Genomic DNA, 14345 nt, shown 5'->3' with positions numbered 1-14345 from the left:
GTCCTCTGTCTCGGGGGAAGAGGGCGAGACTCCTGGGGTATAAAACGGGGGTTTGTCACCAGCGTTCTCGGGGGCTGTGCAGGGGGGGTCCCCAGAAACGAATGCTTCCAGCGGCGTGTCGGGTAATAGACACCCCCACGCTGGCAGTGAACACATCTCCTGCAGTTTTATAGTCAAGATTAGGAGTAGTCAGGTCTTTAATCTGGTTTATCTTTAAACTGGGTGGCTCCTCCTGAGAGGGGTTTCTTTGCACAGTGTCCTCCAGCCAAAAAAGTTTTGAAATGGTTCTGTAAAAGGGGTTTGTAGTATTTGAGAAGGGACACTACAGATCTGGTGTTATCTGAACAATCTTATTTCCCTCCATTCCCGGCCAGTCTGTGTAAAGTGAAATGACCCATCTCCTTGTTGTTGTTTTATTCCTGGATGGATTATGTGCCTGGAGTGGATCAGAGCGCTGTCCGCTGGCAGTCTGGTCCGTTTCCCTGTGTTGTCAGTGTACAGCAGCAAGAACATGGCTCTGCATGCATCTCCTGCCCAGTCCTCCAGCCCGCCTGAGAACGAGACAGTGTGAGAGGAGTTAAATGGTTCTGGTTGCTTCTGCGTTTGTTTTCCGGACCAGTTTCCCGAGATGGGCCGCATGTGTGGTAGTTTTGCACAAGAGAGAGGGGGGAAAGGAAGGGTGAGGGGGGGGGTCTCTGTCAGGATTCTGGGGAGCGTGAAGGAGAATCCCCCAGCAGTGAGCCAGGGGCGCTGAAAGCCCTGTTGTCGCAGCTCCGTCTTTTAAAACAAACAAAACGAGGTTGGGAAAAGCCCAGAAAATCCAAGAAGCAAGTAAGATCGGGCAGTGGGTGAAAGTTGGACATGGCTTTCCTCCAACGGAGATGACAGATGACGGAGGGGGTGGTGGTGGGGTGAGGTTGTGTTCCCTTCCTCCCAGTCCTCTGCACTTCCGCAGCGGGCTGCTGACGGGGCAGAACGAGCTCCCCTGGAATTCACGGAAAGCTCGGACTTGCGGCCGTCCTGGAACAAGTGTGTCGTCCGCCCTGGTTTGATCCCCAGGGACTTGCTCAGAGATCCGTTAAACCTCTAGCGTGAGGGTCAGGACTTGCAGTAGGTTACTGCTTCCAGCCTGGCCAGCAGCAGTGCAGCACCTTACCGCTGTGCAACATCCATCCATTTCCTAATGGTCCATCCTGGGAGGGGGCCCTGGGTTCAGTTACTGGGGCGCTGTCTGTGTGGAGTTTGTCTGGTCTTGCTGTGTTCATGCAGATTTCCTCCAGGTGCTCCAGTCCCCCCCCCCCCCCATAGGCCAAAGAATTACTGGCAGGCTAATTGGCTTCTGTTTGCCAGCACCGAAATGGGCTGGCGTCCACGGTGTACCGTTGCCTTCTGGGACAGGCTCCGGCTCTCCCGCGTCCCTGAGTTGGATGAAGGGTTTAGAAGACGGGCGTGTCTCTGGTTTCATTGTATTTCTATTGTACAGTTTATGTCAAGTGTCTGGGAATACAGGTGCTGGCGGAGTGAGGCAGGGGGTCCCCCGAGGGCACAAGCGGAAAACTGTGTTTGAAACCGAGAATAGGAGGCCCTTTAACTACCTTACACAAAGGGTGGTGGGAGACTGGATTAGCCACAGACGGGCCAGATGGGCGGAAAGGTCTCCTCTCGCCTGTACATTTTCCCGTGCGGCGCTCCTGGTGTACCTGCGGCGTCCTTTTCCTCCCGATGCACAAATGGGAGCTGACGGACAGAGCGGGTGGGCTTCCTTCCGAGACCCCCCCCCCCCCCCGCCGGGGGCCTGCGGGCAGGGCATTGTATTAAAATCACGGCTTCCTGTTTATTGTCCTCGTTTGCCTGTGTTTATCTGTCGGGCTTTCATCCAGCTGTCCTGCCGCTGTCCTCCCTCTCTCTCTCTCTCTCTCTCTCTCTCTCTCTCTCTCTCTCTCTCTCTCTCTCTCTCTCTCTCTCTCTCTCTCTCTCTCTCTCTCTCTCTCTCTCTCTCTCTCTCTCTCTCTCTCTCTCTCTCTCTCTCTCTCTCTCTCTCTCTCTCCCTGTTCCCCCAGAAAGAGCAAACCATCTCTCTCGCTGACCGTGCCTTCGGTCTTCGCCGTTTCAGAGTGAAGCTGTTTATCTGGGTGATTCCTGAGTGCCGGCAGCAAGCTGAGAAAGAGAGGAGTAAACAGGAGGGGAATCGTGCTCTTGGCAGGGAGCTCTGTAACGACAGCGACCAGCCAGACTGGGAGACTGGCGGGCGGGGGGTCACGGAGAGGGGTGGGGGTCCGAGACGGGGGTGGGGGGGCAGGATCCTTCTCGGTTCGCGGGCTGCTCTCCGTCTGGGGCGTCTGCCGTGGGCCGCGGTTTGGAAGTGCCCATCCCGGTTTTGGGCTCACGTGCAAGATGTCTGGGCCTGTTTCTGCACCGTCGGGTGTGCACGTCAAGACAGTGTTTAAGGTCCAGTTGTCCAATAATTCCTCACCCTTCTGAAGAGCTTTTCTGGACACTCCACTCAGAGCCTTCACAGGTAATGGGGATCCCCTTCCACCAGCACCCCCGATGTGCAGCACCAGAAAGGGTGCCATTGTGGCTCTGTGGCAGGGGCTGCTACCTCCCTCCTCCTGGTTTTCATTCCCAAAGAGGGCACCCTCTGTGTGGAGTTTGCATGTTCCTACTGCGTCCTGTTGGGTTGCCTCCTGGCTTCCAGAGAGGCGTTGGCTAGATTGATAAAAACGATTATAGGAGCTGTCAGGGCTGTCCCACTGTCCCACTGAAGAACAGATTAAACCTATTTGAGATGTAAGCTGAGGTTGCTGATGAAGGAGGGGGTTAGCAGGACCAGTAGGGGGCGCACACCCCGCGGTCTGTGTGGGTCCTAATTCCCCAGTATAGAGACAGGGACACTGTACTGTAAAAAGGCCAGTCTTCAGATGGGACGTAAAACTGAGGTCCTGACTCTCTGTGGACATTCAAACTCCCAGGACATTTCTTGAAAACAGTAGGGATGTTACCCCGGCCTCCTGGCCAAATTTCCCCCTGGCCATGAGGCCTCTTAATAATCCCCATCTTCAACTGGCTTCATCCCTCTGCTCTCCTCCCCACTGAGAGCTGGTGTGGTGGGGCTGCACACTGGTGGAGGTGGACGGGATCTCATTTACCTGTAAAGTGCTTTGCGTGGAGTGCTCTATATAAGTGTAAGGATATTATATGATTAATATATGTTTTCAAATCATTTTTAAGAACAGCCGACAATAATTTACTCGGAGTAACAGCACCCTCGAATGGAGGGTGCTGTAAGGAGTCAGGAGTGTTTAGTGAAAATATGGCTGAACCCGCTTGGCTGAGGGCGGGGCTCCTGGCCAGAGGACAAGGACACCCCGGGGCCCCTGTGAGTGAGGAGTGACCCAGGGGCAGCTGCAGAGGGGGAGGTGGAGGAGGGAGGCAGGAGACGAAGGGCTCACATGTAGGATTTATAACGGTACAGGTGGATAGTGGGTGTCGGGAGTGACTGTGAGATACTGACAGCCGAGTCTGATTGAGCTGGGCCGTTGTCGTCCCTCCTGAGCTTTCGTTGTAAACCCCATTAATAGTGCCGTACTGCCGGGGTTCATACCTACCTGAGCCACAGGGCCGAGTCTTTCCTGACGAGCATGACGTCGGTGTCACGCAGTTACAGAAAGCGTTGTATTTTTTTCAAAGTGCAAATCCAGTTTAAAGGGAGAATATGGAAAATGCGCTGCAGTTCCACGCTCTGTATGGGCATCATTAAAACCACGTAGTACCTGGGGAGGACCCGACCCCTGGAATCCGTGCTGCGCGGTTTTCATGTCCATCCTTTTTGGAGCTTGAGAAGGCGGTAAACGTCTGCACTGTGCTTTTAAATGAAACGCTTCTCTGCGAAACACGGCCTTTTAATTGGAAGACTCGGGGGGAGCCGTCTCCGAGCAGTCAGCCAGGCTTCGAGGTTGGCCCCCTCTGGGATCCAGAGGCCGGGCAGGGAGAGCAGCAGCAGCAGCAATGTGCTGTGTGTACCGGCCCCGGCCCTCCCTCCCCCCCCCGCCGAGCCGCTGTGGCTGCGGGTCGCGGGAGGGCGATGTGTCACGGCGATCACAGACGCGCTCGGTTTTTAATGAAGTCTTCCCCGCTGAGGGTCTGAGGGCTCAGTCCTGGCTTGTGCCGAGTCTAGACAGGCCGGCCCTCCATTGATCGAGCTCTGGAGGCTCGCAGCCCGTCGACAGAGCTTAATTAAACGGAGCTACACGCAGAGTCGGCTGTAATTTGTGTCGGCTAGAGTGCGGCGGGATTGTTGCTGCCGCACGTCGCCGGCTGTGACCCAGAACCGCGACCCCGTCGCGCGGTTGCAGTCTTGATTTCCGCGGTGGGCTGAGCGCTGATTGGAGGGAGAGGCATGTCCCCTGGCGATTTGTCCCTGCAGGTGTTCGGGAGACGGCAGGGGGCGCTGTGTCATGGGGAGACGGGGATGTGTCCTGGCTGGGTAATCCCCACCCTCCCCTGCCCCAGCAGCCCCTGAGCCGAGGACGTCCTGATGATCCAGACTCGAACCCGTGACACACCTGGGTCACCACACTCAGTCCTCTCCTGTAGCAAGACATTTTACCAGTTGGGTCCCATTGATCAGCACTGTTCAAGGTCTGTTTATGAGAGCTGGAGGATGACAAAAGTATCAGTGAATACAGAGAAACCATACTGTTTTCAGGCACTGTTGTTATTTTTTGTTTTGAGTGTAAAATGAAACTTCTCTCATGGCTGCATCTCAAACCCAGATCGTCCCACATGCACGAAGTGTTTTAACAATGGGCTGTGTCTTAAGAGACCACAGAGAAGAGGGCCCATGTGGTCCGTCTAACTGGTTTGTTTCAGTCGCTAAGTTGATCTGAGGATCTCATTCTTGAACACAGGCAGGGTATTGGCTCTGGCAGCATAGCTGGGCAGCCTGTTCCATACTCCCGCAGCCCTTTGTGTAAAGGGCTTCCTGTTTCCTTGCTGTATTGTCTCCAGAGGCTTTTAAATAGGAGTTTTGGTGTTTTGGTGACTCCCACGTGTATCGCCGGTGTCCCCTGTCTTCATGCACCCCGTCTCGCTCTGCACCCTCTTTTCCTTCATCTCCTGCGTTTCTGCCTCCTCTCCTGCAGCTTCAAGACCATCATCCAGTACATCGACAACCAGTTCGAGCGCTACCTGCACGACGAGAGCGGCCTGAACAGGAGGCACATCGTGGACAACCGGGTGCACTGCTGCTTCTACTTCATCTCGCCCTTCGGACACGGGTGAGAGGGCGGGGGCAGGGGGGCGCTGGGACAGTCGCTGCGCCTGGGCGCAGGGGCGGGGGCGCGCCTGTTGGCCTTCTGCTACTGGAGCTCCGTGGTGAAGGAGGTGAAGGAGGTGCCAGGGTGTCGCCCGCTCACGGTCTTGACACAGGCCGGTATGGTAACACTTGGCCCAGTCTTTGGGGAAACGGCACAGATGCTGTTGTGATGAAATGCAGGGGTGTGCAGCTGGCATCGCCATCAGATTATCGGATCGGGCGTTTCCTGTCCTGCTGCAGGAGAGCCACTTAAACCCTCAGCTTACATAAACCTTTTCAAATCGTCTGTTACCTGCTGTACAAGGGGTATCGGAAGTCAAAAGGAAATATGTCTCTTCTGTCCTGAACTGGGATCCTGAAATGCAATATAAGCTCTTGTTTCTGACTTTCAATGCTCTAAACAATCTGTCCCCATCGTACTTCTCTGAACCCCTCCATGTTTACACCCTTAGGCTCCAGCCAGCTGAGGCCGGTCCTCTACTCACTGTATCCAGGGCTAAATCCCAGACTTTTGATGGCCATGCTTTCTGCGTCGCTGCTCCAGTCTTGTGGCATGACGTCAGACTTTACGAGAGACTGAAGTCTCTAAACTCTCTTCAAATCTAAACTAAAACTTACCCTTTTTGCCAAGGTCTATGTCTGATTACCTACAGTCAATTTGTAAAATTATTATTGAACTGGCTGATGGACGGGACGCCCTAGCCAGTGGCGTGACCTCCACAAGGTCCAACTCCGGCACCACTAGACTTTTTCCAGTGGGAACAACCGGAGTCTGTGGTCTATGGTCCGAACCAGACAGCACTGCAGCCCTTAGGGCAAAAATTCGGAATGCACAGTTTAAGATCACTGCTTCCGTCTCAAGTATTAAGAAGACATTCATAAAATATGGTATGGTATGGTAAAGGCAACTAGTTTCAGCAGTAAATGTTTAACGTGTCCAGATTTCCGATACACTCTGTATAATCAGTAGATCATAAGGAATGAAGGGGCTCTTCATCTTTATAGAGCAGGTGATTTAATCACAGCCTAGCAGAAGGGCTGTGGCTGGGAACTATGGGACCCGGTCCGCAGAGGTCCCGTGGTCATCGTCCGTCCGGTGCCCCGCGGTGACCCGTTCTGTCTCCTCAGCCTGAAGCCGCTGGACGTGGAGTTCATGAAGGCCATCCACAGCAAGGTGAACATCGTCCCAGTCATCGCCAAGGCCGACACCCTGACGCTGAAGGAGCGCGACAGGCTCAAGAGGAGGGTGAGAGAGCCGGGCAGCCCGTCCGTCTCATTCTGATACACGGAGCCTTCTCAGTGCGCTCCCTATCAACTACACATACAAACGCAAGTACGGTGCACAAGAATTACAGTAAAACCATGTATGAATGTGAAATGAAAAGGAGGAGGTTAAGAACCCAAGGCCATTGAAATCGAGCGGAGGCGCCGTTCTCAATGCGGTCAGGGAGAGTATTTGCAGACGAGCGGCGAAGGCTTAGTCCCCTGACTTGCTGTGTGCGGCCTTGGGGATGCTGGGAAGCCCAGAGCCAGCGGGACGCCGCTCTGCAGCGGAGAGATCTGGGATTCGGGGTCTTATTTTTGTGGGACTGTTCTGGATGGGGTTTCCCCATGACCCTCAGACGGCCTGCTCCTCGGCTGTGTTCTGGAGCCTCTGGATCGGGGATGTTCTATCCTGGGTCTGCTATACCAGCTCAGCTCTTATTTAAAGAATTCCCCCTCCCCGTTTAACCGACATGACTTTTTGGAATTGGCTCCAAAATTATAAACCGTTTTATAAAAAAGATTTCATTAATCATTTGATGGCATCTGCTATTGAAGAGCGGGGCATCGGTTAAAAAGGTCCGATTAATCAGGCGGTTGGTTCGTTTAGGGCTCTGACTGAGCCTTTGGACGTTCAGCTTGACAGAAAATCAACAGACGCTGGCGTTGCAACTGCCAGGACCGGAAGGGTCTTCTCTGGTGTGTTTTCCATCCGAGCTGAGCAGGTGAGAAGAGATGTTTTTTCCAGTAGAGGACGAGAACAAAGCCAGGTCACAGCCATGTGGCTCGTCGTTCACCTGCACACCAGAACAGCGGCACGGAAATAATCCCGCGCTGTTTACTGCTGCGATCTGGCTGCTGCAGAGGGAAGGCCGAAGTGGGACTTCCCTGCGTGTCTGGAGCGGGCTCGCAAAACACACGGCTTGTTTTGATAGCTGTCGGCACAATAACGCCGACCCAACGAGAGCGCGTGAAAGAAAAGCACATCTCTGTTTGTCGGCGGCAGGTGTTTCCTGCTGCCTGCTCCGGGGGCCGGCGGTGCCGCTGGCCTGCAGGTGCTCGCTGCTGCTCGACCTCCCCGACGTCTTTCCAAAACGGTCTTTGGACCGGGTCGGGCAAGTGCGCGCGGCGGTTGGAAGTTTGCACAGTCCCGACCGGACCACGGGCAGCCCGGCACGGCGCCAGCTGGCCCTTTTCCTCTCCTCCCTCGGCACCGACCGGGTTCTGGGACCGCGGGCAGCGTGCCCCTCCGTGGAGCAGCGGCCTCAGCCCCTTGGTAACCAAATAAACTCCACGGGGCAGGAGAGGATTGCATTGTATAAATAGGATTTCCTGCCCCTGTGATATCACATCCCTTCCTTGAGCTCTGGACGATTGTTCCTAACAGGGCACTGTTGTGGATTTCTTTTTTGTTTGTTTTTAATGGGCCGTCTAAAAGGGCTCTTGATTTGAGCAGTGCCCACTCTGCGTGCAGCTCCTTCTGATTAAAACGCCGGATGCAACAGCACACGTAATCCTTCTATATTATATTCCGTTTTTCTTTCAATTGGCTCTTTCGGGCGAAGCCCTGGCCGTTTTAGCAGCGAGCCTCTGCACTAATTACTTGAATTCTTCTGGATTGGATTCAGATTCGGTCCTTACAGTCTCACACTGCAGGGCGCTGTTTGCTGATGGGTGGTGTAAAGCAGAAAAGCTTTTGCGACAGCGTCATTTGAGATACTTTTCCAGTGCTAGGAAGTGATTAACAGGCAAACGGAATGTAATTACCTGGAAATAAGTGTCCGAATTAAACTTAACGGATGATAACATTGTATAATGCTCATTAACAACATCAGAACAGACTGGAACAAAGCGCTCAGCCATGTTGCTGAAGCTGATATTACGGCTTCTCTTTAGACACAGCTGGATGAGATCCTAGGATCCATTAAGCACCAGACTGGCTGAATAGCTCCTCGTGTTTGCAACTTATCTTGATTCTGTCAGCTGGACTGTATCCTATTTGATGAGTGCATGAATAGCAGAGTGCTCCCCCTTCTCTTGCCCCCCAGCTCCCTGCTGGGCAGTGTACTCTTTCTCTGCCCACTGCTGTGAGTGAGGAGGACAGGTCATCAATGCCTGCCCCCCCCCAATCCTTTGACCAGCAACAATGACTCTGTCATTGAAGGCAACTGTTGGGGGCAGGAATGCCCTCTGCGCTGTCCCTCACCAGGGTCAGTGCGGTACAGTGAGAACCCCTTGACTTCCTGCCGGCGTTTTGTTCCTATAACACTTCTCCCTGCAGCAAAGCTTCCTCTCACAGGGCACCCCAATCCCCCTCCCCCCTGTACGGGACACCTTGCATCCCGAGCACGATGGGGATTAACAAGTTGAAACAGCAGCATGAATAACCCTTCCACTCCCTTCTTCTCATATTTTATCAGTTTCGATTGTTATCACTGTATTTCCTGCGTGTTGGGTTTAGATATTTGTGAATCCGCTCATTAACCAACCTCACCAGGATCTAGCATTATCTTGATTATGCTTAGAAAAGCAGTGTAGGTAGTTAGTGTGCGTCAGGCCCTGCACAAGGCAGAGCTGTAACAAATTTGTGAATTCTGTTTTGCTTGTCTGAGGTGTTGCCTCACGATTCCATGGGCATAGATCTCCAAATTAACGTTAAGCTTTTTTTTTCTTGCAATTGGCAATGCCTATGAAATATACAAAGTATCGGCCAGTCAACTTGTTTGGTTTATTTGGCACCTTTCGAGGAAAGGACCTGAAGTGCTTCTTGTGGATAAGAATGAGCTGAACATTTTTTTTTAAATATTGAACAAGATTTAATGCCTTTTCCATAAGCAGCTGTCCTGAGCCTTTGAAGTCAGAAGGAGAGCTGAGCTGTTCAGGGTTTAGAAGTGAGAGGGAGAATTTTACATTCTGAAACCAGTGGGAAGCCAGGGCAGGGAGGCCAGACCTGGAATGAAAAGCAGCTCTTGTGAGGCGCATTTCTTATTGCTCGTGCTTGGAAAGCAGTGCTGACGCAGCCCCAGCACAGGGGAGGTCTGTACCTAGCTGGGGGATCCCCGATAACGTTCCTCCGTCTCGCCCGGGAGACTCTGCCGCCCCCGAAACCTTGTGGGCCTGCGGAGGTCTTTCTTATAAACAGCGGGGCTTGTTGCCATGGCATCCCCTGGACATCCTGCGGTGTGATGAGATCTCCATGAAAGGCCCCGAGGTTTGCGCTGTGCACGTGCGTTTCCCAATCGGTCAGTCGTCGCGGGGAGCATACCCCTGTCCTCCCTGCGCACCCCGAGCCCCGGACCACCGCGGCCTGCGGTTTGGAGTTATATCTTCCGCTGCCTGGTGTTTTGGTTTATTTTGTTGTGGCTTCCTCTGTCTGAGAAGCGTCTCGCACGCCTGACAGCACGCGGGACCCTGGGCCAGGGTGGCAGGACGGGGGGGTGCCAGGAGGCCCCCGGCGGTGAAGGGGCCCCCCGACGAGGCTGGTTTGACCCCACCCCCTCTCCCCCCACGCAGCCAGTCAGTCTGCCTGCCGAGGGCAAGCCACCGGGGCACCTGGAGACTTGGGGTGTCCTGGGTCCCCTGACTCGCTGCGCGGACAGGTGGACGTGGAGTAAGATTGCGTGTTGTGATTCCAGGCTGGACAGCTCAACCAGCCTGTTTGGTAATGAGTAGTCAGCTGATTCCAGGGTCTGATCCAGCTGCATCTTGGAAGAAACCAGGGTATCGGCTTCAACAACATGGCTGAGCTGCTTGTGCCAGACTCCCACCACTCTTTGTGTAAGCAAGACTCTCCTGTTCTCCTTTTTAAATTTGCTTCCAACAGTATCCTTTTTCTGCTCTCTGCAGTTGCTCTTCATGATCATCTTTTTCCTATTGTGTACGTATAGTTTGTTTTGCTCTTCTTCATGTAATGAAGGTGTTCACTGCATCTTGACTTCTGTCTATATCTTTTTTGAATGTATTTTGCAGCCTCAGCAGTGTTGGGTGATTAGCCCTACTTTGCCCATGTGTCAGGCCTGATTGTATGTATATCGGTTAGTACTTCAGATTGTTTTTGAAAGGCGCGTACGAGTGGATTATATTTGTGCTCAGCTGGGAGTAGAACTATATTAGCTACAGTACAGACACTAGCTTTGAGACCCTTCCACTTCCAGCTATAATGGCAAGGGAAGACTTGTAGGATATGAACACGGAGAGAAAAGCATCATCACTTTTTTTTTAGGTTCTTGCTCTGCTTTCACTTAAGCCCTTAAAGCCTTGCTGGGACCCATGAGTCATCTTTGCAATATTTTTTTTTTGGGGGGGGGATGTCCCTCGACTTTCTCACCATTGCACGGTGCAGGTCTCACGGCCCAGCGTGGCGCGTGGAGTCTTGCCATTGTTCTCTGCCAGTGGGAATCGGTTGGCGCTGAACAATGCATGTTTCCTGCCATGCAGCCGAGACGAGGCTTCGAGGCTCGGCCGCTGCTGTGCCTGTCGATCCTGGTGGTTTGTGTTGCCAGTTTCCCTTGTTCCTGAAAGGCTTCTTTCCCAGCTGTTTGAGAGGAAGAAGGGCGGGGTCCCCCCCCAGCTGTCCTGCCCTGTTGGCACTGCCCCCCCAGGACAAAAACGGGGTGGCCTTCCCATTGAGCCGGGGCCTGCAGAGAATTTCCAGCTGACCGATGCCCAGACACTCCTCCTGATTTCACCCAAGAGAGCGCCCCTCCAGGAAGGACCGTGTCAGTGGCTGTATAGAGAAAGGGTGTGGCTTGCAGCGCCAGGGGTTGGCACTCCTCTATAGGAACCTGAAAGGCCCGTTTGCAGGCCTTAAGGTTGGGCTTAAGATTTGGGTTTCCGATTTAGATCTGGGGAAAAGCCCGTCAGCAGCTTCTCTTTATCTTAAACAGCAAGCTGCCCGTCACTTCCTGACTCTCGCTGCAGTTATCTCAGCCTCTTGACCGACGTTTGCAAAGGAGAAGGGGGGGGAAACACACCCAAAAAAACTATGTTCACTCTTAAAAACAAACCTGTCAAAAGTGGCTTTGGTGTTACCAGTGAGAATGTGTTAACCTCTCTGAGAAAACAGAGGAGAGAACTCTTTCCTCTTATTTATAATCTTCTCTGTGTCATATTCAGAACTTAAGACCTCAAGAGTAGAGAGAAAAAAACAGACTTGCTGAGGTTGTGATTGAGTAGCATGTCAGTTGACGTTCAGGATTTCAAAACCCAGCAGGTGTTGGGGATCCCTGCCCTAAACACAGGAGAGCAGCAGGGTCAGGACAGCAGGATCCAGGGGTCATCAGATTGGCAAGAATTACCGCCGGTACCCCCTCTCTCCTGGGACGCGTCCGGCCCGTGTCCCAGCAGGCTCTGCTCGCCTGGCGATGCGTCCGCAAGGTGATCTAATTGTTGGCGTCTGCGGCTGGGGCTGCCACAGGAAGGTGGCCGGGCTCGGCAGCTGTAATAACTTATCCTCGTGCTCCTTGTCACGGGCTTTCCCGTCATTGTTTCTGCCCTGTTTCTTCCTGCGAGCTCTGTCAGGCGTGATGGATTGTCCTGAGAGAGCGGCGAGCGCGCGGCCGAGCCCCGGGCCCAGGGCAGGGCAGGGCGGCGGCAGGGTGGCCGCTCTCGCCGCTGGCTCCCGGAGAAACTCGCCGCCGGGCGGCTCTGCTCCACCCCCGGCGCAAAGCGGGTGCGTTTAGGCGTCTTGCTCCAGGAGCACGAGCGACAAGTCTCAAAACCCAGTTTGCGTGTGGTGAAACTACCGTTCGGAGTGCCTCATTCACTGAAAAGTGCCTCATTGCAGTTGATTCATGTGTTTTTAGGTAATGGATGGATCCTTTTCTTCTTTTGGGATGTACGCGTCGCGTGTCTGTTGTAAGTGGTGGCTGTGGCGGCGCACCCCGGTCGGCGCCGGATCCAGGGGATTCTGGGAAACAAAGTGGCCACTCCCCTTCTCTGTGTTTCCTTAGGATCTTAACATTTCCTCGGAACTGTTCGGCACTTAACTTCCTAGTGCGGAGGAGTTGTCAGGCACTTGTACTGTTTTTCCCTGCATTTTTTGGTGAAAGTCACGTATGGGGAAGAGTAGACGTCCTTTCTGTGTGTGTTTTATTGGCTGCAATCCGAGAGCCGTGTCGCGTGTCCGGTGTGGACTCTCTGCGGCTGGCCCGCCAAGGGGATCGCAGTCCGGGGTCAAGGGTTTGACGGACACGAGCCCTGGGTTTGGCCACCACCGCCTCCTGCGGGAGGATCAGCCGGCTGTCAGACAGACCAAGAATGCGCTCTGCTCGGCGTCCTGGGCGGCAGGCCGGGGAAGGACAGAGCCAAGAAAACTGCTGTCTGCCCATGCAGTTCCCCTAGAAATGATTGTGTCGCCTGCTGTGAGTGTACCAGTCTGGCCCCGTGATCCTGGTGGGTGGCCCAGGGGCCTGTTTAAACGCAACTGTAAATTCGGGGGGAGGGGTGCATAGTGATAGGAATCGCACCCTCCCCCCCCCCCCCCCCCCCGTTCCTTATTGAGCTGTTGCCGTGGAGATGGTCTGACATGCAGGGCTGCTGAACCTCTGGTTTGGGCAGCTCCTTCTGACTCATTAAATCGCTCCCCAGAGCTGCCCTTATCTCCGGCTGGGCAGGGCCGGGCCGGGCCGGCTCCGGCGCTCCGGGTTGGAGGCACCACAGCTCTGCCAGCCGCCGGAGGCAGGGAGTCGTTTTTAGGAAATGAAGGAAGGTAACGAATGAGCGTCTCTCCCATCCAGCCCAGGTGGCGGCGGATCCAGCTGCTGTGGGTTCAAGCCTGGCCCTGTGGCGGAGCGTTCCCCTCTGCCATTCCCCACAGTTCTGTAGCCGGAGGAGCACGGTATCGGCTTTGTACTTCAAGGAAAGCCCCGCTTTAACACTGCATTTCGGGTGCGCATCTCGGGTAGGCTGCACACTGCGAGGTTACAGTACCTCCATCCCGTTGTCACCACAGTGCGGAGGGAAACCCTGTGCGCTGCTTGTGCTTGTTCAGCCTTGGTGACGCGTCCTGGGTTTGCAGCACGTGCATCTCCAACCCCTACAGTAAAGTGTGGATCAGCGTGGGTTTACGGTTAAAGGAAGGAGGTAACTTTTCTCTTCAGTGAGCCTTCGGCCTTCAGCAGAGCTGTTGGCACCCAGGAGAGCCGAGCCGCGAGGGCTGGGCAGAGGCGTGCGATGGTCCAAGCTGCCGTCGGGAGCAATTTAGGATTTAGGGTTGAACGGCGGAGTGCGGCGGATTGGATCCTTTGCACACGAGCTCCTACAGCTCTTCCCTGCGGAGTAGCAGCCCATTCCCAGGAATAAATCAGCTCCGTAGAACAGGATTCCTTTTAATGGGAGTTCGGCTGAGGACAGCCCGCGTGTTCTTGTACAGCAATTACTTGGAACGGAGGAAGGCTCATTGTTTCAGCTTAATTAGGTCTGATTTGTGGTATTGATTGCCGGGGTGGGTTTTCAGACAGATCCTTCCAGCCTGCCAGGCCCAACGGAACCGCCTGTCCCCCTGATTTCAGACTTGGGGGCGCTCTGCCCACTGGTTGGACAGTTTCCGAATTTCGGTCAACAGACCAGTCACGTGGACGAGCCGCCCTGCGGGGAGCCTGGGCCCCCAGCGGCCGGCTCTTTCTCGGGGGGCCGAGCGCAGATGTTGTTCCTGCTGAGACTCTGGGGGGGGGCGGGGGAGCAGGTGCAGGCCAGGAAAGAGCTCGGCCCGGGCAAACAACGCCGAAATAAACAAGCTCCTGTGAGCTATAAATACCGAGCAAAA

The 14345-nt window shown here is 54.4% G+C and overlaps 1 protein-coding gene across 3 annotated transcripts in view; it reads left to right on the top strand.

The window, feature by feature from the left end:
* The window catches only part of LOC148641403 (septin-2), a 33031-nt gene that overhangs the window by 8122 nt on the left and 10564 nt on the right, over positions 1-14345 (top strand). For all 3 annotated transcript variants that reach the window (XM_088618309.1, XM_088618308.1, XM_088618310.1), the window contains exons 6-7: positions 5145-5279; positions 6446-6563. In XM_088618309.1, the coding sequence (XP_088474435.1) occupies positions 5145-5279; positions 6446-6563 (253 nt within the window). The remainder of the gene's footprint in view (positions 1-5144; positions 5280-6445; positions 6564-14345) is intronic.

Source organism: Lepisosteus platostomus, chromosome 24 (genome assembly GCF_059453375.1).
Source record: "Lepisosteus platostomus isolate fLepPlt1 chromosome 24, fLepPlt1.hap1, whole genome shotgun sequence".
Classification (NCBI taxonomy): Eukaryota; Metazoa; Chordata; class Actinopteri; order Semionotiformes; family Lepisosteidae; genus Lepisosteus; species Lepisosteus platostomus.
Note: the sequence above shows the minus strand (reverse complement) of the source record. Positions and strands in the feature narration are given on the sequence as shown.